The sequence below is a fragment of the Biomphalaria glabrata genome, chromosome 14 (assembly GCF_947242115.1).
Source record: "Biomphalaria glabrata chromosome 14, xgBioGlab47.1, whole genome shotgun sequence".
Taxonomy (NCBI): Eukaryota; Metazoa; Mollusca; class Gastropoda; family Planorbidae; genus Biomphalaria; species Biomphalaria glabrata.
This window is the reverse complement of record NC_074724.1, coordinates 18,444,691-18,472,096: the sequence shown is the minus strand read 5'-3', so window position 1 is coordinate 18,472,096 and position 27,406 is coordinate 18,444,691. Positions and strand designations below refer to the sequence as shown.

General features: G+C 36.3%; 1 protein-coding gene across 6 annotated transcripts in view; it reads left to right on the top strand.

Moving 5' to 3' along the window:
• Positions 1-27,406, top strand: part of LOC106075860 (uncharacterized) — an 86,494-nt gene that overhangs the window by 46,228 nt on the left and 12,860 nt on the right. For all 6 annotated transcript variants that reach the window (XM_056010895.1, XM_056010896.1, XM_056010891.1 and 3 more), the window contains exons 4-9: positions 2,437-2,628; positions 6,009-6,192; positions 10,043-10,175; positions 12,432-12,636; positions 13,118-13,347; positions 24,145-24,343. In XM_056010895.1, coding sequence (XP_055866870.1) covers positions 2,437-2,628; positions 6,009-6,192; positions 10,043-10,175; positions 12,432-12,636; positions 13,118-13,347; positions 24,145-24,343 — 1,143 coding nt within the window. The remainder of the gene's footprint in view (positions 1-2,436; positions 2,629-6,008; positions 6,193-10,042; positions 10,176-12,431; positions 12,637-13,117; positions 13,348-24,144; positions 24,344-27,406) is intronic.

Here is a 27,406-nt window from a genome sequence, read left to right as displayed (position 1 = left end):
AATTCATGACTAAAGTTATTGACAGTTTCGGCAGCCACAGTCGACAATACACATCAACTGTTTCGTTAGGGAGGCAAGGGCCCCACGGATAAGCTTAACAACGCGTACAGTCAATAGTTTGTTCACATGTTTAATATTTTATTTCATTTGAAATATGTATTTACAGTGCACTTATTATCCTAGATGGAATTATGGATAGGTAGGGGGCACCAGTTCTTTTCTTTAATATTCTCTGTATCTAGAAAATTGAAGCTACTATTTTGAACCATAGGTGGCAACTTGCACCCCCCTGCAAAAAATCCTGTGGGCGCCCATGTCTATCAGTATACTTAAAGCAACTATAAAGTTAATATCTGTAGTGATGGGAACTAAACTAACTTTTAAAAGTTAAACTAAAACTAGTTTTCAACTAAAATAAAGTAGTTAAACTATTAGTTTATCATGAATTTCAAAATATAATTAAACTAAACTAAAGAAAGTTAAACTATTACAAACTTTTTTTTTGGGGTGGGGGTGGGGCAGGGGCTTGGTTGAACTAGACCTATATAGATATAATCATCCGACTGTATGCCTACGGTTCGATCTTATTCTTTTAACATTCTAGTAATATTTATCTATAATAAAATCAGCATTAAGGAATATGTTTCTTACATAAACGTTAATGCACAATAAAATTAAATGTCTAAATAAATATGTGTGCTTGTATTTTTGCCTTGAATTAAAACCTTTAGAAAATAATGGTACTCTTTAAAAATATATATATATATTAACTTATATAACGGAAAATCTTACTTATACTGGTAAAGTTTAAAACCTCATTAAATAACATAGATTCAGAATTTCAAATTCAGATCTAGTATCCAAAGAAAAAGAAACAGAATCGTTGGAGTTTTAAGAAACATTTGACCTGTATAACTATTTTATAGTGTAAAATACATCGTTGACTAACCATGCCGATGTGCTATTTTCTTGTCTGACCATTAAAAATACAACTAACACTATTGCATAAACGTTAAACGCACAAGGGAAAAAAACTGGGTGATCTTGTCATTATGGACTGCACACTCAGTACACTATATAGACCTACACGTGTACGTTTATCTGGCCAGGTTGTTAAAATCAGTCGGACACACTGTCTATTTACTTTCTGGGCAGGGAGGGTGCATAACTATTTTAGTGTAAAGATATATCTACGAACATGCTTGATTAGCCACGCCAGTGTGTTATTTTCTTGTCTGACCACTCCACATTAAGCAAACACTATTGCATAACGCTTAATGCAGGGTAGTCTTGCAGTATCATCGACTACACATGTACAATACACTAGGCCTACATGTGGTCATGTGTATGTCTAGCTGACCAGGTTGTTAAAATCAGTTGGACACAGTCTATTTACTTATGGTCAGAGAGGGTGTGGATTAAGATTTTTTTTTCTAGAGTTGGTTACCGTAATGCTTTTAGATATATATATAGGCCTAGCTGTTGATTTAGACTTAATAGATTTCAATAATAAGTCTAAAGACTATAAAAGGGTGTACTTTTTAGAACGCGATAGTCCTTTCAAAACCGATGTTTACTCTAGATTTAAGTCTAGTTCTCAAGCCAAATTTACATCTATTTTTATTTTTACTTTGAAAAAATTATAACTGTTAAACTAGACATTTCTCATGTGGCCAATGAGCTAAAAATTCTTTTCTCAGCGATACACATCAACTGTTACATTTCTAGCTAACTCGTTAGCGCAGTTTTTGAGATTAAGCTCAGTGAGATTAGGATCCCGGCATGTTCCTGATAGTTCCATGCAGTTTTGACTTGAATAAAGGTTTTGTCAAAAGAGTTTCAATAATGCTTAAAAAGGAAGAATGTATAATCTTGTACTTTTTCATATGTAGGCTTAAAAAAAATGTGGGTAGACATTGTGAATAAAAAATCGTTATTGGTATATTTAACCGCTGCGGTTTTGATAGTGAAAATGGCTTAGTTGTTCTGTGTGCATGGGAAATAATGAAATATGTTTTTTTCGTCCACTGCATGTGGGAGAATATACTAGAGTTATATGTGGGAGAATATACTAGAGTTATATGTGGGAGAATATACTAGAGTTATATGTGGAAGAATATACTAGAGTTATATGTGGGAGAATATACTAGAGTTATATGTGGGAGAATATACTAGAGTTATATGTGGGAGAATATACTAGAGCTATATGTGGGAGAATATACAAGAGTTATATGTGGGAGAATATACTAGAGTTATATGTGGGAGAATTTACTCAAGTTATATGTGGGAGAATATACTAGAGTTATATGTGGGAGAATATACTCGAGTTATATGTGGGAGAATATACTAGTGTTATATGTGCTTGTATATCTATAAGCTGATCTATTGAAACAAAAATATATTACATCTCCTTAATGTGGCCTCTATATTTGAAAGGAACTGGAAGGCAGCAAGTGTGTTGAACTAGAACTGTCTCGTTGTGGGACTTTTGTCGTCACTATTGCACCCAAAACAGAAACATTTCAAGTCAGCAAACTGGGCTGTCTTCACCAGTCTCGGCTCATGAGACATCTAACACTTCGTTTTCCCAAGAAGACCATAGATCAAGACATTCAGTGTGCATTACAGGTACATTCTTTTTACAAAGCTTATATCAACTCACTCTGCCTGGTAATAAGTTTGTACACGTTATTTCTCCCACACCCAATCTCGGATCAAGCTGAAATTGTGCACAAATGCTATCACAAGAATCAATATAAAAATTAGTTAATTAAATATTGGTAATTAACTATTTTGTTTGATATCTCGAACAGTGGAAAGAAATTTTACTTGATTGATCAAGTTGTATAAGTTGAAGTAGTCCCCTGTATTGTTTATAGAAAGAAAAGTTTGTAATTAACCATAAACCTATTTTCATAAGCAGTTCCCTGGTACAGTGGTTAGCGTGTTGGTTTGAGGAAGCCTTAGCCCTCAAGGTCGAATTCAAGTCGCTCACTTTTTTTAATAATACATTTAAAAAGCGATCACACAGATACCCCCTTCTTTCTCCTCCCTACCCCATTGCCTATTGATCTAAAAGCATGAAATTGCAATAAACAAAAATAATTGGTAAAAATATTTCTTATCGCACAGATTTATCACTGTTAGTCTAGATCTATTACAAATTTAATTACATGACTGATGTATACTTAATATAAGCTTTTTTTTTTAAAAATTTTTTTGTATTTTGCTTGTTATAAACTTTAAAGTTCATTAATAGCGTATACACCTGACCCGTCAGGACTTTAGGACTTTATTTCAATATTATATTAAAGTTATTAAATGTATATTTCTTTAGGTATACTATTAGACTTCTTAAAAGTTAATGTTATTACATTTCTCCCGAGTTCAGCCTAACGGGCACAGCAAGTAGACACAGTGATACATAAAGTAACTAACTATGTGTAGACACAGTCATACATAAAGTAACTAACTATGTGTAGACACAGTCATACATAAAGTAACTAACTATATGTAGACACAGTCATACATAAAGTAACTAACTATGTGGATGATGATATGAAATACAATTATATATATTTAAAACTTTGATATTTATACAATGAAAGTGAAATCAATGATGAATAACTATTTATTTATCCAGTTTATAAATTGCAAGTTACATTGATTATTTAAAGATTTTAAATTCCGATATGCACCTTAACATGAATAGTAATGTTCTCTCAATCAAATGTAAGCACCTTTCCTATGATAATGAACATAACTTGTTAACTATCATCTTCGCTGGATCTAGTGACAAGATACCAGCAGCTTCATGGAGGGGGGGGGGGGTAAACTGCTGTGTGGAGGACATCGTTCCAACCATGGCTAATGGCCAGGCATTCATCACATTTCTATGAGACCATCCATAGTCACGACTGAAGAAGAAAGTCAAGAACCCGTTTCCGCCCCCAATAGTCACGACTTCATTTGACTTCACTCCATCAATATATGGACCAGTATAATTAGCATTTGTCTTGTGATGATTCTCACTCTTGGTGCGTGTAATTACTTTTGTCTGCATAATTATTAGAGTACTTGAAATGTGTATAAATTAAGATGTTGGCAATAATGTCACAATATCAAAGACTACATAATGAATACTCGTGAACTCCTGTATCTATCTTATAATATCAAGCAGAAAATAAAGCGTACGTATGTATGTGTGTACAAATGTACGTAGGTATGTGTGTACGAATGTACGTAGGTATGTGTGTACAAATGTACGTAGGTATGTGTGTACGAATGTACGTAGGTATGTGTGTACGAATGTACGTAGGTATGTGTGTACGAATGTACGTAGGTATGTGTGTACGAATGTACGTATGTATGTGTGTACGAATGTACGTAGGTATGTGTGTACGAATGTACGTAGGTATGTGTGTACGAATGTACGTAGGAATGTGTGTACGAATGTACGTAGGTATGTGTGTACGAATGTACGTATGTATGTGTGTACAAATGTACGTAGGTATGTGTGTACGAATGTACGTAGGTATGTGTGTACGAATGTACGTAGGTATGTGTGTACGAATGTACGTAGGTATGTGTGTACGAATGTACGTAGGTATGTGTGTACGTATGTATGTGTGTACAAATGTACGTAGGTATGTGTGTACGAATGTACGTAGGTATGTGTGTACGAATGTACGTAGGTATGTGTGTACGAATGTACGTAGGTATGTGTGTACGAATGTACGTAGGTATGTGTGTACGAATGTACGTAGGTATGTGTGTACGAATGTACGTAGGTATGTGTGTACGAATGTACGTAGGTATGTGTGTACGAATGTACGTAGGTATGTGTGTACGAATGTACGTAGGTATGTGTGTACGAATGTACGTAGGTATGTGTGTACGAATGTACGTAGGTATGTGTGTACGAATGTACGTAGGTATGTGTGTACGAATGTACGTAGGTATGTGTGTACGAATGTACGTAGGTATGTGTGTACGAATGTACGTAGGTATGTGTGTACGAATGTACGTAGGTATGTGTGTACGAATGTACGTAGGTATGTGTGTACGAATGTACGTAGGTATGTGTGTACGAATGTACGTAGGTATGTGTGTACGAATGTACGTAGGTATGTGTGTACGAATGTACGTAGGTATGTGTGTACGAATGTACGTAGGTATGTGTGTACGAATGTACGTAGGTATGTGTGTACGAATGTACGTAGGTATGTGTGTACGAATGTATGTAGGTATGTGTGTACGAATGTACGTAGGTATGTGTGTACGAATGTACGTAGGTATGTGTGTACGAATGTACGTAGGTATGTGTGTACGAATGTACGTAGGTATGTGTGTACGAATGTACGTAGGTATGTGTGTACGAATGTACGTAGGTATGTGTGTACGAATGTACGTATGTATGTGTGTACGAATGTACGTATGTATGTGTGTACGAATGTACGTATGTATGTGTGTACAAATGTACGTATGTATGTGTGTACGAATGTACGTATGTATGTTTCGAATAGAAATAAAAAGCCGTTTGACCAATGTTGATAAAACTTGGCATAAATGTTGGTACTAACTGGAACAGTAACGTTTGCAAAATAAACCCTAAACCAAGCTTAAGACACTCAAAAAATAAAAGTTATTATCTCTATGAAAGTAATACAATTTCATTGATCTAGGTTATGTAGCCATTTTTACATGAGACAGACCGAAAAGATATTGATCTAATTTCAAAAACTACCCTTTGCAAAGATAGCTTTTTACTTTGACAAATGAAAATACAAACTATAGTCAATTGATTTCATTATTTAATAAAATTAACCTTCAAATTAGTGTTTCAAAAGCAGAGAATACAAACTATGAGTAGAAAATAAAAATTAAAAAAAAGTTGCGTCTTCCACATTGTAAAGACAATATTTATCTTTCTTTTATCCAATGTCAATTACTACGATGTGAACGTTTTAAAATCATAAAAAATACTTAGTTGTTTTATTTTCTTTCAGATACTGCCCATTGGACCTGATATAATTCAACTAACAAAAGACCAATTTCCCCAAGAGACATCTGATCTTGTGTCTGTCACAGAGTTGATTGACGTGATAGCGACACCACCATGCACATTTCGTCATCCTATATCTATCAAGTTACCACTTCCGGTAGGAGTGGACATCAATGTGGAAGGCGGAGGTGTTGTTTTCACGTTATATTTCTGCAGACATCTGTTCTAGAAATGAAACTCTTTATCAACTAGATGCACGGCCGAAGTGATCTAACTCTATAGGAGATGATAGATGACATAATAACACTAGAAATTATCTAACACGTTTAAAACGAGGAAATGTTCATCGACAACTAGTTAGAACATTGTTTTTACTGGGTCCTTAGAGAAAGAAATGCACAATACAACAAAAAAATATTATTGTTACATTTGCTCTTATCAAATTGCACACTTACAATTTACTTACTCATACATCACAATTGATGTATATCTTTGGACAAATAATTATTAGCTAATTGTCCACATTGGGAAAACTTTAGTTTGACCATTATAACTTTTCCTAAAAGTGTCTTTTAAAATTTAATTTAGTCTAAACAATCTTTATCTTAAACAGACATACGTCAACGGGTATCCCTCTTATTTTACTTAATAAGTTAGTTAAATTAATAGAAAAAAATAATGAGCCATTAATATTTCTTTGATTGCGACCTTTGATGCTATTTTTACAATACCTCTATTCAAGTCAGGCTTAATGGAACCTGGAACCAGCCAGGAAACTGCTTGGACAGCTGATATCAAAAATGACTCTAACAATTTCCTAGACTTTAAACAGTTGATGTAAAAAAATATTTGTAAAATGGACAGGGAATAAACCCGGAACAAATGACGATTCCGAACGACAGTCCAGCGCTCATACCAGGCAGCAAAGAAAAGAATTACTAGCTCGTTGGCCACACGGGGGGAAAATCTAGTCTGACAGTTATTATTTTTTAAGGAAAAAAATTAATAAAAGTAAATTTGGCTAATGATTTAGATATATGTCTAGGTCCAACAACGGTTTTGAAAGGACTATCGCGTTCTTGAAAGGAATATCCATTTCGGAAATTTCCGAATGTAAAGCTTTATTCATTCAAAATTTTATAAATGAATGTTCAGGAAAATTGTGCGCATCGTCTTCTAAGTCTAGATCTCAATGCTTATCATTGGAATATTAAAATGTGTACTAGACCCATGGGCGTAGCCAGGGGGGGGGGTCTTGGGGTTCAAACCCCCCCCCCCCCCCCCGAAATGAAATCCCCCCCCGCAGGGGGGGGGACGGAATTAAGTGATTGATTTTTGCATTCATTTTGTTTATTTTAGGTGAGATTTTAATACTAAATCATCACTTACCACAGCACAGCCGAGGCAGTTTTGAGTTAAAAACCCTCTACCAGGGGGTTTTGAGATTTTAAAAAACCCTATCAGGGGGTTTTGAGATACAAATCCCTCTACCAGGGGGCTTTGAGTTTAAAAACCCCCTACAGAGGGTTTTGAATTTTAAACCCCCTACCAGAGTTTTTGCAGTTAAATCCCCCTCTTCTATAAAACAAAACAAAAAAAAATGCAAACAACAATCCCCAAATTCCAACAGCACAGTTGAGGAAGATTTTGATTTTAAACCCCCCCCCCCCCCTCCAAAATTTACGATAAACCCCATCTTCAAGATAAAAAAAGCAAATTACACACTCAAAATTCTATGAGCGTAGCCAAAGGGGTTTTGAGTTTAACCCCCCCCCCCTCCAGTTGGGGTTTGAAGCTAAAAAGTACCTCTTCAATATAAAAAAAAAAGCAAATTACACACTATAAAATCTATGAGCGTAGCCAAAGGGGTTTTGAGTTTAAATCCCCCTCTTCCAGATGGCTTTTTCTTTAAAGTTTAAAACCCTTCCAGATGGTTTTGAGTTTAAAATTCCCATACAGAGCGTTTAGAGCTGAAAACCTCTCTCTTCAATATTATTTTAAAGCAAACTACAGTCACCAAATTCTAAGATCGTAGCTAAATGGGGTTTTGAATTAAAAACAAAACAAAAAAACTCCAGAGATTTCTTAGTTTAAAACCCCTCAACAGATGATTTGACGAAAAAACTTTCCTTTTCGATATAAATCTAAAGCGAAATACAGGCATGTAATTCCAAGAGCTTAGTCAAGAAAGGTTACAAATTTCTACCAGTGGCTTGGGCTCCATTAATAAAGTGTGAATAGTCTTCTGCCGAAATTGAAAATCATTAAATGTGTCTCAACAAAGATGGCTAAGACAGATTTTAGGAGTCAGTCATAGAGATCGGGTCTAAATCAAAGAAATCATATGCCGAACTGGGAGTCGAATCCTTAGTAAGGTTGTGACAGAGCGTCGCATGAGGTTTTGCGGGACATGTTCTCACATGAATTACGCAAAATAAGAGTTGCGGAAACAGCTTGCCGGAAAATGCGCCGAACGGCGCGAGAGGGTCTAAGTTAGTAAGAATAGCACATTAGGTTTTTGAAATAAAAGTTTTTAATAGCAAGATAATGCACTGTAGATACCTCAGAATATCCATTTTGTTGGCTTTCAATACCAGAAATAGTGCTCGGCTTCGCCCCGCGCTGGGGGATCGCTGAGAACTCCCCCAGACCCCCTTGCTAGCAAGGGCGGGGAGTCTACAATAAACAATAAACGTCTTCCGAAAAGGTCAGAATGTAATAAAGATTAATTATGTACACACACACATATATATATATATATATATATATTATTATATATATATAATTTTTTTCCGCGGGGGGGGGGGGGGGGGTCGGGGGGGGATTTACCCAAAACCCTCCCCGAAAAAAAATCCTGGCTACGCCCATGACTAGACCTATACATTCGCTTGACCAGGATTCTTTCTTGGCGAGAGGTCGGGGTAAAAAAATGTTCCATTGTTTTTAAATCGAACATTCCTTCATTTTAAAGTGAAACACAAATCACTCTAGATCGTCTTGTAGGCCTAAAACTATTTCTTTATGTTTTTCTTGTTTTTATACTAATGCGCGAATCCACCAATGAAGCCTGAGTTATAAATGAAGCAATAGGTGATATTATAAAGAACTACCTCCTCTTTAGTCTTTTGTTTAAAGCAGTGAGGTATTTTTAATTTTTAATACTTCTCTAATAGATAGTTTTAAAAACAAAACTACTGACTTTAAATAGATTAAAAGAATCCGTTACATCAGAACTTTGCAAGATCTAAACTAGTGTGAGATCGATCCCCCTCCCCTAATTATCACACAAATCTAATAGCGTCTTGTTCGGAATTGGGAGGGGGGGGGGGACCTCGACAGTGCATGCAGACTAGAAAGCTAAGGAATGTAATACTGGTTTCAGTTGCACTTTGTTTCCTAGTATTTACATGTAGACATAAGATACATACACTGTTCTCATGTAGAGATGTGATACAGGCACTGTTCTCATTTAGAGATAAGATACATACACTGTTCTCACGTAGAGATAAGATACATACACTGTTCTCATGTAGAGATGTGATACAGGCACTGTTCTCATTTAGAGATAAGATACATACACTGTTCTCATGTAGAGATGTGATACAGGCACTGTTCTCATTTAGAGATAAGATACATACACTGTTCTCACGTAGAGATAAGATACATACACTGTTCTCATGTTGAGATAAGATACATACACTATTCTCATATAGAGATGAGATAAATGTACTATTCTCATGTTCACATAAGATACATGTAGGCTGCTATTCTCATTTAGAGATAAGATAGATGTACTGTTCTCATGTAGAGATAAGATACATACACTGTTCTCATGTACACATAAGATACATGCACTATTCCCAAGTTCTATTAACAAATGAAAGTTTTAAAAGTTTACTGAGCTTATTTCAGTCAAACATTGACTCAAGGTACACTACTCTTACTTTGAACAGGAAGCGATTTAAAAAATAAATGTTTTCAATCTTAAGTCCAATCCTTTATCCGTGTTTGAATGTTAATAATGTCTACATCACACAGGTGCTGCGGCAACAAGCGAAGGTCACCCAGATATAGCAGTAGTCTACAAGACAACATTAGGGTGGGAGTTAGTAGAGTCCAACTACAAGTTTACACGATCTACAGTGGCCTTTGATATTAAAGAATTGACAAGGTTAGCCAATAATATGTTTTACACCCAAATCGCATGGCAATAAGATTTAAAAATCTGTGCACCCACAGAGCACCTGATAATTATTTATTTTTTTTGCACTTTTATTTTGAAGGTATATTTGTGAGTCACAGGTTGTGTTGTAGAACGAGACATTCTTAATAGTCTGTTTCTACCAAATATACATTCAGTTGAGTTCAGCTTTCATATACGACAAGCATCCACTCTTAGGAATCGGCTAATCCAGCCCTAGATAAAATTGAATGTCGCCACGTGTAACTTAGACAACAAAATGAGGAGTTCCATAGTTGGAATAGAATGGTTCCTATTACCAAACACAGCGGCTTCTCTTGGTGGAAACAATGTGTACATGTCAAAAGAGCTGCGGACTTCCCTTAAAGCTCTACCTTGCAAAATCTTTTAGAAGGCAGTTATTTCTAAGCTGCTATGTTTACTTTTTTGAAAAACATTTTTATACATTTTTTCTTTGTTCTGAAACTAGTGTTCATTGAGCAAGTGCTCGAGCTTTAGTCTCTGGTAACACGGTAAAGGTTGGCGGCTGTTCTTCTCAGACTTTCCCTGTCTCTGTACAAATCCAACTTTCTATGCAGACCAAGCATTTCATTCACATGTTTTTATGTATTTCCTAGCATAGAAAAAGAAGTTTTCCTTTCAGAACCTTTCGATCTATAGCGTTGAGGATGTAAAAGTCATCTGGCCCACGGAGGCCAGAACAAGAATCAACCGCCTTTACTTTTCCCCAAATGACGTCAGGTATCCATTAGAGCTGGGTTCACTCAAAGGCACCCTAAAGATACCGAAATTAAAAATCACAGAGTCTTCACCAAAATTCGAACCCAAGACGTCGGGTTACCACGGCGCCTAGCATGTTGTTGTGCAATGACCTCTACGACCTGGTGTCTGACGCGAGTTTCTTTTTATTCTTGGCTCCGAACGGGCAATGGCCTATTTGAAATCAGTCTATCGTAACCTGCTCTTTTCTGTCTAGCTGCCCCCATTGGTCCGATCTGTTTGGGGTCTTTAAATGCTTCAGCTATTCTTTTTTATCCTAAGTGCGACAACCAATTCCATTTTTCAAAGCTTAATGAATATTCTTCATATGCCTCATGAAATTTTGGGAACTCCAACACTTGGAGTGTTTTGCCGTTGCTGCAGAAGCCTTCCCTATTCTTTTTGTCAGCTCAGTGTCGAAATCTAGGTTGCTGGCGATTGTTGATCCCAATTAGGTGACTTCTTCTCCACTGTTAGGGTGTTATTGACACCCCCACCTTACGAGCGATTTTTTAAATATTAACACAGAAGAATATAAAAAGGACCAAGGTCTGATTTCATCCAATGTCTTATTCCAAACTAAGGACCTGAACATGTGAAATAAGAAAAAAATTCAATAAAGTCTCAAATTACATATAAATATAAAGCGAACACAATCATTAGACCTAGCATACAATACACATACAATATCAACTTATCAAATCTCTTCTAAGAGAGCCATTGAACGTATGAAACATAATAAAACATCAAAAAGGAAGAGTTCTCTTTATAAATCAATTAGTTATTTAAAAGTTTCGATCGTTCCTTTTCCATATAAAAAATCATATCAATTCAATAGAACAGATCTACACACAGGTTCTTAAAATCTCGTAACTACACAATAGCTGTAAAAATACATTTACAAGATGGACAGTTCACATTCTAAAAAGAGCCTATTTCGTCTAGTATAGTACAGGTACGCAATTCAATAATTGAATTAATTTAGAACCTGGTTTTCCAAAAAATAAGGATACTCCATCAACGTGGACGAGAACCGGGGTAATGATATTCAAAGTAACTTCTTCTAAATAATAAATTTAGTCCAATATAAGAAACAGCAAAATTCAAACACGAAGCTAGGTGCTGGTAATAACAATCTCATTTAGCGAAGTACATTGGCGAGAGATGCCGGATAGGAACAGTGCCAGTGTCGACGTTATACAAGCTGTTTTATGTACGGAGCTATGCTGGTCATTCCGGAGCATAGGTCAACTGGCTATCGGCTGGCCAAGAGAACCCTCAAAATGTAAGCCAGCTCTCTCCACCACTATATATATATATATATATATATATATATATATGGATTTATTTTTGTATATCTGTTAAACTTCTCTAAATTTACTTTTAGACTAGCATGTTCTGACATCTTGCTCTCTTTCAATTTGTGCTTGTTCTGATGTTTGATTGAGTCTACTGCTATTTTGAAAGGTATTGTGTTGTGCAGTGTGTCCCTGGTAGACATAAGAAAATGAAAGACGCTGTGACACTATTGGAAGGTAGACATCTGAAAGAGAAGGGTGAAGTTTGCTTGTTTATGTCACTCAAGAGTCGATCCTGGCTTGCCATGGTAGAGATTGTTTCACAACGTTTGCTAGACACAAGAATCAGTGATAGAAAGGCACAAGGGTTTACAGTAAGTTGTGCATTCTAGAAATATAGTATTTATTTCCGAAATGTTATATAATATACATTTTCTAGGAAGCCTTAAGCTTAGTAAACTCATATGACGCTAGTAGGAGTCTTACAAATCTGAACATTGTCACGGATCATCTCGTCTCATAGCAATGAGATGTAAACCTGAACATTGTCACAGATCATCTCTCGTCTCAAAGCAATGAAATGTAAACCTGAACATTATCACAGATCATCTCGTCTCATAGCAATGAGATGTAAACCTGAACAATATCACGGATCATCTCGTCTCAAAGCAATGAGATGTAAACCAGAACGATGTCACCCACACTGCTATTTCCCTATCTCCACGCAGTTGATGTATCCAGAGGAAAGAATTCCAACAATCTATGTTCTGGAGATACCAATTTAAAACTTTTAATTAAAACCTTTTTTTTTTCTTAATTTCTACCACTCATTTCTGTTTCACTTTCTGACAATAGTATGTCCCAAAGAAGCAGGCTCTGTTGTCATCTGAAGCTCCAGCTCGATTTAGCAGTTATCGAAAGGCCACAGTTCCCAGAAATAACAAGCAAAGAGAAGAGATTTTAGAAATTCATGAAGGTCTCACGTGGTTGGTCGATGTTGATGGTGACGTCAAGGTTAGCATGACCTCAGACCTAAGAGAGAATAATCAGTTGAGATATTTCTCCAGACTAACAGACTCATATAGGTATTTACAATTTTATAACTTTTATGTTTTTTTTTTGTTTTTTTTTTGGGGGGGGGGGGGCGCTTCCTTACGTTATATTTTAAAATAACTCAGTTTAGGAAAAAAAAATTCAAAGTTCCCCTACATGTGGTCTCTATGTTTACAATACGTATAGTAACTTGCCTTTTATCTTTCTTGGATTTTTGCAATCGATTTTTTAAAACTTTTCTAAATATCCAGTCGTTATCAAATTTTACATACATTATCGATGACAACATATGAATCAATTATTATTATAGCTTTTATATAGCGTTACTTTCATGCTTATAGCATGCTCAGAGCGCTTTGGTCCTATCTCATTTGTGGACCAGTGGGGGGGGGAGGGGGTATCTAGGAGTTGGTTTTCCGTGCTGCCTTCAGGAGCTCAGTAAAGACAATTCTGCCCGAGTCGGGTGTCGAACCTCGAGCCCCCTTCTAGGTAGCCAAGACAAGCCAAGTTCAATTAGTCGTAATTAATTAATTTTGTTTAAATTTAGAATATATTTTAAAAAAACGCATTAAAATAAGACTACAAGAATTGAAAGATAGCTACAAAAATAAATGTTAATGCAAAGATTCCCTTGGCTACCTATGAAGGGGGCTCGAGGTTCGACACCCCACTCGAGCAGAGTTGTGTTTACTGAGCGCCTAAAGGCAGCACGGAAAACCTTCTCCTAGATACCCCCTTGTCCACAAATGAGATTGGACCATGCTATAAGCATGAAAGTAGCGCTATATAAAAGCTATAATTTATTATTAATTTATAGTTAAATGTGAACCTGACATAACTGATGTTATAATTTTTTAACGAAAATCTAAAACCGATTGCATAAATGTATTAAAAATTTGGTGTAGACAATCACCTCCCTTAATAATAGTCTCTCTGTTTTTTTTTACTAGTTGAATAGTTGTAAAAATGGTGTATTTTTTAATGAAAAAAAAAACTGCTTGCATAGTTGATTTTAAAAATTCAATTGTTCACTTTCAGAAAGGTGACATGCCCGGTTACTTCATCCCCAATGAAATATTTGTAGCGTAGTCATTGTGTCATTGTGCTGTTAGGCATTTGCCGTTAAGCAGTCATTTCATCTACTATATTAATACGTTTATTTAGAATACTTTTTAATAGTTCGGTCATGTTATTATAATGTTCTCCACCCCTCTCTTCTTACTTGTTGAGAAAAAAAATAATGTATGTAAATAAGTAAATATATTGTAAAGCGGGGTTGTAAATTAGTTATATTGCTTTTATTTGATTTAGAGATGTCAATATTATCCTGAGCATATTGCGTTAGTAATGATCAAAGGCCAAGGTGTAGTGAAAGAAGTGGACATCTTTTGACAGATGAGAATGATTAGAATACTTATGATCTTGCCGCTGATAACTTATCTCCTGACGGCCATCTTTCTCTTTGTCTTTATTTGTCAATTTCTTTTTCTTGAATATGAGCACGTTTTGTTTTCAAGGCTGATATCACATTTTATTGATTCGAATCAACGCTGGACTGCAACCCTTCTCGTTATAACATTCATGAAGGATTGCACTGAAGAACGTCCAAGGAAGAAACATGCAACACTCACCAATACATTACAACTATAGACTGTCTTATTAAATTCGATGAACACGCAAAGACAATTTGTACCTCTATATTTATAAAAGTTTCCCCCTTCAGATCTTGTGATCTATGGGGCAGATGATGTTAAGGTCATCTGTTTATTTGGCCAACGGTTAACAAGCAGGGTGTTTTGTGGCCAGTACAACGACCAACCGCCATTACTTTTCCCAACTAAAGTCAGGTACCCATTAGAGTTGGGTGGACTCAGGGGCGCCCTAAAAATCCTTGAATTCAAAATCACAGTCTTCACCGAGATTCGAACCCAGGACCCCAGGTTTGGAAGCCAAATGCTTAACCACTTAGCCACCGCGCCCCCACTATATCTATAGATTTTATATTTGTATACTTTTAAAGACATTAAATTGGATTTTTATTCAATGTGTCATGTACATAAAAATAGATAATTAAATTACTTTTTTTCAATTACTATTTGTTGGATCAGAATATAAAATGACCAGGGGATGAAATGACCAGGGGATGAAATGATCGGGGATTAAGTGACCAAAAAAGGAAATGACTGTAACCTTCATAAAAGAAAAAAAAACAGTTGAATCTGAACATTGAAATATCTAAAATATCATGGTATCAGATTTAAAATATCTTTTATAGTTTTTGAGATCCTAAACTGGACCAACGGACAGACAGACAGACTACACAAAACTAATGGTGGCTATTCCCATTTCGAGGTCTGCTAAAAGGGCTAAAAAATTAAAATAATTGATTGTTTTTTAATGTAACCATTGTGTCCAAGACTGAATGTTTGTTAATATATTATAAGGAAAACCTTGAAATGGATTAGTGAACTTTGCCCTAAACAAGATGTTCATAAATGATTTCTTATATAAAATACATTGACTTACATACATTACTTTCCCAGAAAACTCTAAACAATTCAAACACTAAAAGGCTAAAATAATAAAAAGTAAAAAAAATAAATAAGAAAACGCTTATATTAAAAGGGGCTAGAAGGTAAAAAAAAAAATTTTAAAAGAAGAGTGGAATTTCACTTTCACTTAGACTGAACACACCTACTTCTTTTTATGTAACTTGCAGTTTAGTTAGTTTTAAGAGTATTTATTTATTTATTTTTCATTATTACTAAGTCTTTTAGAATTATAAAATGTATTTAGTTGATCAAAGCTATGTAAGCTTCTTCCTTGTGGTGTGGGTACATGGCTGTAGTTCTGAAGTGAAAAATGTCAAACATTCCTGCAAATAAACAAAACACAAGTGACATATTTTAGTCGAGTGTTAGAACGTACACTTATTTCTAAATATGTTTATTTATAACAAGTAATATTTGAAGCGCGTACTCCATCATACCTCTCTGAACAAGTAACTCGGGATGAGTGTAAACAAGTGATAACTGACTAGTGAAACAAGTGACCTGAGACTAAGAATGAGATCTGACATTTAACCATTCACTTCCTCGACTACTTACTACTTGTATGTTAACTTGCTCAACTACTTACTACTTGTATGTTGACTTGCTCGACTACTTACTACTTGTATGTTCACTTGCTCGATTACTTACTACTTGTATGTTCACTTGCTCGACTACTTACTACTTGTATGTTCACTTTCTTCACTACTTACTACTTGTATGTTCACTTCCTTCACTACTTACTACTTGTATGATCACTTGCTCGACTACTTACTACTTGTATGTTCACTTTCTTCACTACTTACTACTTCTATGTTCACTTCCTTCACTACTTACTATTTGTATGTTCACTTCCTTCACTACTTACTACTTGTATGTTCACTTCCTTCACTACTTACTACTTGTATGTTCACTTCCTTCACTACTTACTACTTGTATGTTCACTTGCTCGACTACTTACTACTTGTATGTTCACTTGCTCGACTACTTACTACTTGTATGTTCACTTGCTCGACTACTTACTACTTGTATGTTCACTTGCCCGACTACTTACTACTTGAATGTTCACTTGCTCGACTACTTACTACTTGTATGTTCACTTCCTTCACTACTTACTACTTGTATGTTCACTTTCTTCACTACTTACTACTTGTATGTTCACTTGCTCGACTACTTACTACTTGTATGTTCACTTGCTCGACTACTTACTACTTGTATGTTCACTTGCCCGACTACTTACTACTTGAATGTTCACTTGCTCGACTACTTACTACTTGTATGTTCACTTGCTCGACTACTTACTACTTGTATGTTCACTTTCTCGACTACTTACTACTTGTATGTTCACTTCCTTCACTACTTACTACTTGTATGTTCACTTTCTTCACTACTTACTACTTGTATGTTCACTTGCTCGACTACTTACTACTTGTATGTTCACTTCCTACACTACTTACTACTTGTATGTTCACTTCCTTCACTACTTACTACTTGTATGTTTATTTCCTTCACTACTTACTACTTGTATGTTCACTTCCTTCACTACTTACTACTGGTATGTTCACTTGCTCGACTACTAACTACTTGTATGTTGACTTGCTTTACTACTTACTACTTGTATGTTCACTTCCTTCACTACTTACTACTTGTATGTTCACTTCCTTCACTACTACTACTGGTATGTTCACTTGCTCGACTACTTACTACTTGTATGTTGACTTGCTTCACTACTTACTACTTGTATGTTCATTTCCTTCACTACTTACTACTTGTATGTTCACTTCCTTCACTACTTACTACTTGTATGTTGACTTGCTTCACTACTTACTACTTGTATGTTCAATTCCTTCACTACTTACTACTTGTATGTTCACTTCCTTCACTACATACTACTTGTATGTTCATTTCCTTCACTACTTACTACTTGTATGTTGACTTGCTTCACTACTTACTACTTGTATGTTCACTTCCTTCACTACTTACTACTTGTATGTTCATTTCCTTCACTACTTACTACTTGTATGTTCACTTTCTTCACTACTTACTACTTGTATGTTCACTTCCTTCACTACTTACTACTTGTATGTTTACTTGCTCGACTACTTACTACTTGTATGTTCACTTTCTTCACTACTTACTACTTGTATGCTCACTTCCTTCACTACTTACTACTTGTATGTTCACTTGCTCGACTACTTACTACTTGTATGTTCACTTCCTTCACTATTTACTACTTGTATGTTCACTTGCTCGACTACTTACTACTTGTATGTTCACTTGCTCGACTATTTACTACTTGTATGTTCACTTTCTCGACTACTTACTACTTTTATGTTCATTTCCTTCACTACTTACTACTTGTATGTTCACTTTCTTCACTACTTACTTCCTTTATGTTCACTTGCTCGACTACTTACTACTTGTATGTTCACTTGCTCGACTATTTACTACTTGTATGTTCACTTCCTTCACTACTTACTACTTGTATGTTCACTTCATTCACTACTTACTACTTGTATGTTCACTTCCTTCACTACTTACTACTTGTACGTTCACTTGCTCGACTACTTACTACTTGTATGTTCACTTGCTCGACTACTTACTACTTGTATGTTCACTTCCTTCACTACTTACTACTTGTATGTTCACTTCCTTTACTACTTACTACTTGTATGTTCACTTGCTCGACTACTTACTACTTGTATGTTCACTTCCTTCAGTACTTACTACTTGTACGTTCAATGGCTCGACTACTTACTACTTGTATGTTCACTTGCTCGACTACTTACTACTTGTATGTTCACTTCCTTCACTACTTACTACTTGTATGTTCACTTCCTGCACTACTTACTACTTGTATGTTCACTTGCTCGACTACTTACTACTTGTATGTTCACTTGCTCGACTACTTGCTACTTGTATGTTCACTTCCTTCAGTACTTACTACTTGTACGTTCACTTGCTCGACTACTTACTACTTGTATGTTCACTTCCTTCACTACTTACTACTTGTATGTTCACTTCCTTGACTACTTACTACTTGTATGTTCACTTGCTCGACTACTTACTACTTGTATGTTCACTTCCTTCACTACTTACTACTTGTATGTTCACTTGCTCGACTACTTACTACTTGTATGTTCACTTCCTTCACTACTTACTACTTGTATGTTCACTTCCTTCACTACTTACTACTTGTATGTTCACTTGCTCGACTACTTACTACTTGTATGTTCACTTCCTTCACTACTTACTACTTGTATGTTCACTTCCTTCACTACTTACTACTTGTATGTTCACTTCCTTCACTACTTACTACTTGTATGTTCACTTGCTCGATTACTTACTACTTGTATGTTCACTTGCTTGACTACTTACTACTTGTATGTTCACTTTCTTCACTACTTACTACTTGTATGTTCACTTCCTTCACTACTTACTACTTGTATGTTCACTTCCTTCACTACTTACTACTTGTATGTTCACTTGCTCGACTACTTACTACTTGTATGTTCACTTCCTTCACTACTTACTACTTGTATGTTCACTTCCTTCACTACTTACTACTTGTATGTTCACTTGCTCGATTACTTACTACTTGTATGTTCACTTGCTCGACTACTTACTACTTGTATGTTCACTTTCTTCACTACTTACTACTTGTATGTTCACTTCCTTCACTACTTACTACTTGTATGTTCATTTCCTTCACTACTTACTACTTGTATGTTCACTTGCTCGACTACTTACTACTTGTATGTTCACTTCCTTCACTACTTACTACTTGTATGTTCACTTCCTTCACTACTTACTACTTGTATGTTCACTTCCTTCACTACTTACTACTTGTATGTTCACTTGCTCGATTACTTACTACTTGTATGTTCACTTGCTCGACTACTTACTACTTGTATGTTCACTTTCTTCACTACTTACTACTTGTATGTTCACTTCCTTCACTACTTACTACTTGTATGATCACTTGCTCGACTACTTACTACTTGTATGTTCACTTTCTTCACTCCTTACTACTTCTATGTTCACTTCCTTCACTACTTACTATTTGTATGTTCACTTCCTTCACTACTTACTACTTGTATGTTCACTTCCTTCACTACTTACTACTTGTATGTTCACTTCCTTCACTACTTACTACTTGTATGTTCACTTGCTCGACTACTTACTACTTGTATGTTCACTTGCTCGACTACTTACTACTTGTATGTTCACTTGCTCGACTACTTACTACTTGTATGTTCACTTTCTCGACTACTTAATACTTGTATGTTCACTTCCTTCACTACTTACTACTTGTATGTTCACTTTCTTTACTACTTACTACTTGTATGTTCACTTGCTCGACTACTTACTACTTGTATGTTCACTTCCTACACTACTTACTGCTTGTATGTTCACTTCCTTCACTACTTACTACTTGTATGTTTATTTCCTTCACTACTTACTACTTGTATGTTCACTTCCTTCACTACTTACTACTGGTATGTTCACTTGCTCGACTACTAACTACTTGTATGTTGACTTGCTTTACTACTTACTACTTGTATGTTCACTTCCTTCACTACTTACTACTTGTATGTTCACTTCCTTCACTACTACTACTGGTATGTTCACTTGCTCGACTACTTACTACTTGTATGTTGACTTGCTTCACTACTTACTACTTGTATGTTCATTTCCTTCACTACTTACTACTTGTATGTTCACTTCCTTCACTACTTACTACTTGTATGTTGACTTGCTTCACTACTTACTACTTGTATGTTCATTTCCTTCACTACTTACTACTTGTATGTTCACTTCCTTCTCTACATACTACTTGTATGTTCATTTCCTTCACTACTTACTACTTGTATGTTGACTTGCTTCACTACTTACTACTTGTATGTTCACTTCCTTCACTACTTACTACTTGTATGTTCATTTCCTTCACTACTTACTAATTGTATGTTCACTTTCTTTACTACTTACTACTTGTATGTTCACTTCTTTCACTACTTACTACTTGTATGTTCACTTCCTTCACTACTTACTACTTGTATGTTCACTTTCTTCACTACTTACTACTTGTATGCTCACTTCCTTCACTAATTACTACTTGTATGTTCACTTGCTCGACTACTTACTACTTGTATGTTCACTTCCTTCACTATTTACTACTTGTATGTTCACTTGCTCGACTATTTACTTCTTGTATGTTCACTTTCTCGACTACTTACTCCTTGTATGTTCATTTCCTTCACTACTTACTACTTGTATGTTCACTTTCTTCACTACTTACTACTTGTATGTTCACTTGCTCGACTACTTACTACTTGTATGTTCACTTCCTTCACTACTTACTACTTGTATGTTCACTTCCTTCACTACTTACTACTTGTATGTTTATTTCCTTCACTACTTACTACTTGTATGTTCACTTCCTTCACTACTTACTACTTGTATGTTCACTTCCTTCACTACTTACTACTTGTATGTTCACTTCCTTCACTACTTACTACTTGTATGTTCACTTGCTCGACTACTTACTACTTGTATGTTCACTTGCTCGACTACTTACTACTTGTATGTTCACTTGCTCGACTACTTACTACTTGTATGTTCAATTGCTCGACTACTTACTACTTGTATGTTGACTTGCTCAACTACTTACTGCTTGTATGTTCACTTCCTTCACTACTTACTACTTGTATGTTCACTTGCTCGACTACTTACTACTTGTATGTTCACTTGCTCGACTACTTACTACTTGTATGTTCATTTCCTTCACTACTTACTACTTGTATGTTCATTTCCTTCACTACTTACTACTTGTATGTTCACTTCCTTCACTACTTACTTTTTGTATGTTGACTTGCTTCACTACTTACTACTTGTATGTTTATTTCCTTCACTACTTACTACTTGTATGTTCACTTCCTTCACTACATACTACTTGTATGTTCATTTACTTCACTACTTACTACTTGTATGTTGACTTGCTTCACTACTTACTACTTGTATGTTCACTTCCTTCACTATTTACTACTTGTATGTTCATTTCCTTCACTACTTACTACTTGTATGTTCACTTTCTTCACTACTTACTACTTGTATGTTCATTTCCTTCACTACTTACTACTTGTATGTTCACTTCCTTCACTACTTACTACTTGTATGTTCACTTCCTTCACTACTTACTACTTGTATGTTCACTTCCTTCACTACTTACTACTTGTATGTTCACTTCCTTCACTACTTACTACTTGTATGTTCATTTCCTTCACTACTTACTACTTGTATGTTCACTTTCTTCACTACTTACTACTTGTATGTTCATTTCCTTCACTACTTACTACTTGTATGTTCACTTGCTCGACTACTTACTACTTGTATGTTCACTTGCTCGACTACTTACTACTTGTATGTTCACTTCCGTCACTACTTACTACTTGTATGTTCATTTCCTTCACTACTTACTACTTGTATGTTGACTTGCTTCACTACTTACTACTTGTATGTTCACTTCCTTCACTACTTACTACTTGTATGTTCATTTCCTTCACTACTTACTACTTGTATGTTCACTTTTTTCACTACTTACTACTTGTATGTTCATTTCCTTCACTACTTACTACTTGTATGTTCACTTTCTTCACTACTTACTACTTGTATGTTCACTTCCTTCACTACTTACTACTTGTATGTTCACTTCCTTCACTACTTACTACTTGTATGTTCATTTCCTTCACTACTTACTACTTGTATGTTCATTTCCTTCACTACTTACTACTTGTATGTTTACTTCCTTCACTACTTACTACTTGTATGTTGACTTGCTCGACTACTTACTACTTGTATGTTTACTTGCTCGACTACTTGCTACTTGTATGTTCACTTGCTCGACTACTTGCTACTTGTATGTTCACTTGCTCGACTACTTGCTACTTGTATGTTCACTTGCTCGACTACTTGCTACTTGTATGTTCACTTTCTTCACTACTTACTACTTGTATGTTCACTTGCTCGACTACTTACTACTTATATGTTCACTTGCTCGACTACTTACTACTTGTATGATCACTTTCTTAACTACTTACTACTTGTATGTTCACTTGCTCGACTACTTACTACTTGTATGATCACTTTCTTAACTACTTACTACTTGTATGTTCACTTGCTCGACTACTTACTACTTGTATGTTCACTTGCTCGACTACTTACTACTTGTATGTTCACTTCCTTCAGTACTTACTACTTGTATGTTTACTTGCTCGACTACTTACTACTTGTATGTTCACTTGCTCGACTACTTACTACTTGTATGTTCACTTGCTCGACTACTTACTACTTGTATGTTCACTTCCTTCAGTACTTACTACTTGTACGTTCACTTGCTCGACTACTTACTACTTGTATGTTCACTTGCTCGACTACTTACTACTTGTATGTTCACTTGCTCGACTACTTACTACTTGTATGTTCACTTCCTTCACTACTTACTACTTGTATGTTCACTTCCTTCACTACTTACTACTTGTATGTTCACTTGCTCGACTACTTACTACTTGTATGTTCACTTGCTCGACTACTTACTACTTGTATGTTCACTTGCTCGACTACTTACTACTTGTATGTTCACTTCCTTTACTACTTACTACTTGTATGTTCACTTGCTCGACTACTTGCTACTTGTATGTTCACTTCCTTCAGTACTTACTACTTGTACGTTCACTTGCTCGACTACTTACTACTTGTATGTTCACTTGCTCGACTACTTACTACTTGTATGTTCACTTCCTTCACTACTTACTACTTGTATGTTCACTTCCTTCACTACTTACTACTTGTATGTTTACTTGCTCGACTACTTACTACTTGTATGTTCACTTGCTCGACTACTTATTACTTGTATGTTTACTTGCTCGACTACTTACTACTTGTATGTTTACTTGCTCGACTACTTACTACTTGTATGTTCACTTCCTTCACTACTTACTACTTGTATGTTCACTTGCTCGACTATTTAGTTTGAGAATTGTTATGAAAAAAAAACAAACAAACGTATTTAAACGTATGTTAATGTTCTTAAGACAAAAGTGACTGGAAATGTTAAAGTCATATCAAAATGATATAAAGAACCAATAGCATGTTTTAAAAATATTTGAAACATTATTTAAACTTTACAAAAGTTAAAAAATGTTTCACAGAGAAACCACAAAAAATACCTCCATTTGTTTATTGAACAATTATATCTTATAAGACATTCTATTTAATCCTCAGAACATTCTATTTTGAGCCTTTGGAAAATGATCCAAAACAACTTGAAGCTACTATCAACTTGATACCCATGGGAATAAGAGATGAGAATACAAGAAACAAATTGACTTTAACGTTTGATACAACCATAGAGTCTGCTCAAGTTGTAGAGTATCTTGCACCAGAAGTTACAAAAGAGGAGACTAGCTCGGAATCTAAAAGAGTAAAAAATATTTGCATAATTTATTTCTTTTTACTTCACTACGTTTATAGGTGTCACACTGAACTATAGTAAAGTTCCACTTTTAGACCTTGCGATGCATGGGGCAGATGATGTAAAGGTCAACTGTTTCTGTGGCCCACGGTTAACGAGGGTGTCATGTGGCCAGCACAACGACCAAACGCCTTTACTTTTTCCCCAACAAATGTCGGGAGCCACTGTTCGGAAGTCCAACGCTTTACCACTCAACTCAATCTTAACATCGTGCGAGGTCGAGGTGTAACATTCAATAGTTTTTTTTTTTTATATTGACAGTGCAGTCTGCGCGGGAACATGAGCAGTGACCCTGTTTTGAATACAGCTTTGTAAATAACTCGAAGTTACTGTTTCTGTAGTTCCATGCCTGAACATCCGCTTTCATATTTGTTTTCAATAAGCTAGTAATTGTTTTCCAAAAGATATACATAAACTGTCTAGTTTTTTGTTTTCAAATCGTCAGAGCCGTTTTAAAGATCTGTGTCCTGGCAGGTTTTTGACGACTCTGTCTTCTTTTTCTTTCTTCCAATGAAACATTTGCAAGCTGACAAGAGGAATTGTAAATTTAAAAAGTAACATGAAAATTATTTTTTTTTAACAAAAGACAATTCCTTTTTTTTTTTTTTTTAAATATTGACCTTTTTGTAAGAGTGATTACTTAGCTCTTTATAACTAATGAATGCTGGGAAAAAAAGGAATATTTGTAGCAAAATGTTTTCTATATTTTCAGCTCATGTCTATATGATTGAAAACTATTAGTGACTAATAACATCTTTCAACTTTTTCTAAAATTTTTAGAATTCTTTGGACTGACACATTTTCTTATGGATAATGTTTTCAAGTTCGAAGGTATTTAAAGTGTCTAAAAGGATATGACAGCGTCTTGTTCACATAATGAATGATACAGGGATTAATTTGCAGTTTTAACAATTCAGAATTCAGCATTACGTCGTAGGCAATGTTTGGTAGTGGAACTAGTTCATTACTCGACGTTAGGGTAGTTGTCAACTAGTGCTTTAAGCATATCCCCCCCCTCCCCTCGACGTTAGGGTAGTTGTCAACTAGTGCTTTAAGCATATCCCCGCCCTCCCCTCGACGTTAGGGTAGTTGTCAACTAGTGCTTTAAGCATACCCCTCCCCCTCGACGTTAGGGTAGTTGTCAACTAGTGCTTTAAGCATACCCCTCCCCCTCGACGTTAGGGTAGTTGTCAACTAGTGCTTTAAGCATACCGCCCCCCTCGACGTTAGGGTAGTTGTCAACTAGTGCTTTAAGCATACCCCTCCCCCTCGACGTTAGGGTAGTTGTCAACTAGTGCTTTAAGCATACCGCCCCCCTCGACGTTAGGGTAGTTGTCAACTAGTGCTTTAAGCATACCGCCCCCCTCCCCTCGACGTTAGGGTAGTTGTCAACTAGTGCTTTAAGCATACCCCTCCCCCTCGACGTTAGGGTAGTTGTCAACTAGTGCTTTAAGCATACCCCTCCCCCTCGACGTTAGGGTAGTTGTCAACTAGTGCTTTAAGCATACCCCTCCCCCTCGACGTTAGGGTAGTTGTCAACTAGTGCTTTAAGCATACCGCCCCCCTCGACGTTAGGGTAGTTGTCAACTAGTGCTTTAAGCATACCGCCCCCCTCCCCTCGACGTTAGGGTAGTTGTCAACTAGTGCTTTAAGCATACCGCCCCCCTCGACGTTAGGGTAGTTGTCAACTAGTGCTTTAAGCATACCGCCCCCCTCGACGTTAGGGTAGTTGTCAACTAGTGCTTTAAGCATACCGCCCCCCTCCCCTCGACGTTAGGGTAGTTGTCAACTAGTGCTTTAAGCATACCGCCCCCCTCCCCTCGACGTTAAGTTGTCAACTAGTGCTTTAAGCATACCGCCCCCCTCGACGTTAGGGTAGTTGTCAACTAGTGCTTTAAGCATACCGCCCCCCTCGACGTTAGGGTAGTTGTCAACTAGTGCTTTAAGCATACCCCTCCCCCTCGACGTTAGGGTAGTTGTCAACTAGTGCTTTAAGCATACCGCCCCCCTCGACGTTAGGGTAGTTGTCAACTAGTGCTTTAAGCATACCGCCCCCCTCGACGTTAGGGTAGTTGTCAACTAGTGCTTTAAGCATACCGCCTCCCCTCGACGTTAGGGTAGTTGTCAACTAGTGCTTTAAGCATACCGCCCCCCTCGACGTTAGGGTAGTTGTCAACTAGTGCTTTAAGCATACCGCCTCCCCTCGACGTTAGGGTAGTTGTCAACTAGTGCTTTAAGCATATCGCCCCCCCCCCCTCGACGTTAGGGTAGTTGTCAACTAGTGCTTTAAGCATATCGCCCCCCCCCTCCCCCCAGAGACACCGTCTAAAAAACTATCGATTTTTTTCTTGAACTATTATACAAATATCAGTACACACCGGCAACGCCCGTTGATTTATTCTCGGGTTTTAAATTGTTTATTATGGCCGGAACACCCTTTTCTTTTTTTTGTTTAATTAAACGGGCCGTGTTGTAACGATGAACTGAACCTACTTCCTGTAGCCTGTGAATGTAACTGTCACAATGAAATGTCAATGCCCTCTCTCTCTCTCTCTCTCTCTCTCTCTCTGCAACCACCATTTTATTTAACCATCGCATCGTAATTTCTCTCACATAAACTTTTGACATGGAAAGACTCGCTTCATAATTCCTGATATTTTAAAATAGGCTTTCTAATTAGACTGCAGCCTTTTGGGTAAATACTGAAAATAAAATACAAAGGTTTGATAGAACTTTCGGTTTTTCGTGATCGCGTCGGTCAGGTTGCGCATTAGTCAGAAGCGTTCTTAATGAGCACATATTAGGTAACAGGAACTTGTGCACGAGTTTTGATGCGGAAACGTACGATAGTTTAAAGAGATGTCGTGATAGATCAGTGGTATTGTCGCTTTTATATGGTACATAAGTTAATTAACTACTTTGGTTGATTGCTAGGCAGCGAAAAAATAAGTCGATCATAAAAAAAAAAAGCCACCATGAAAAGAAATGATGAGGCCTACCTCGAAAACAAGT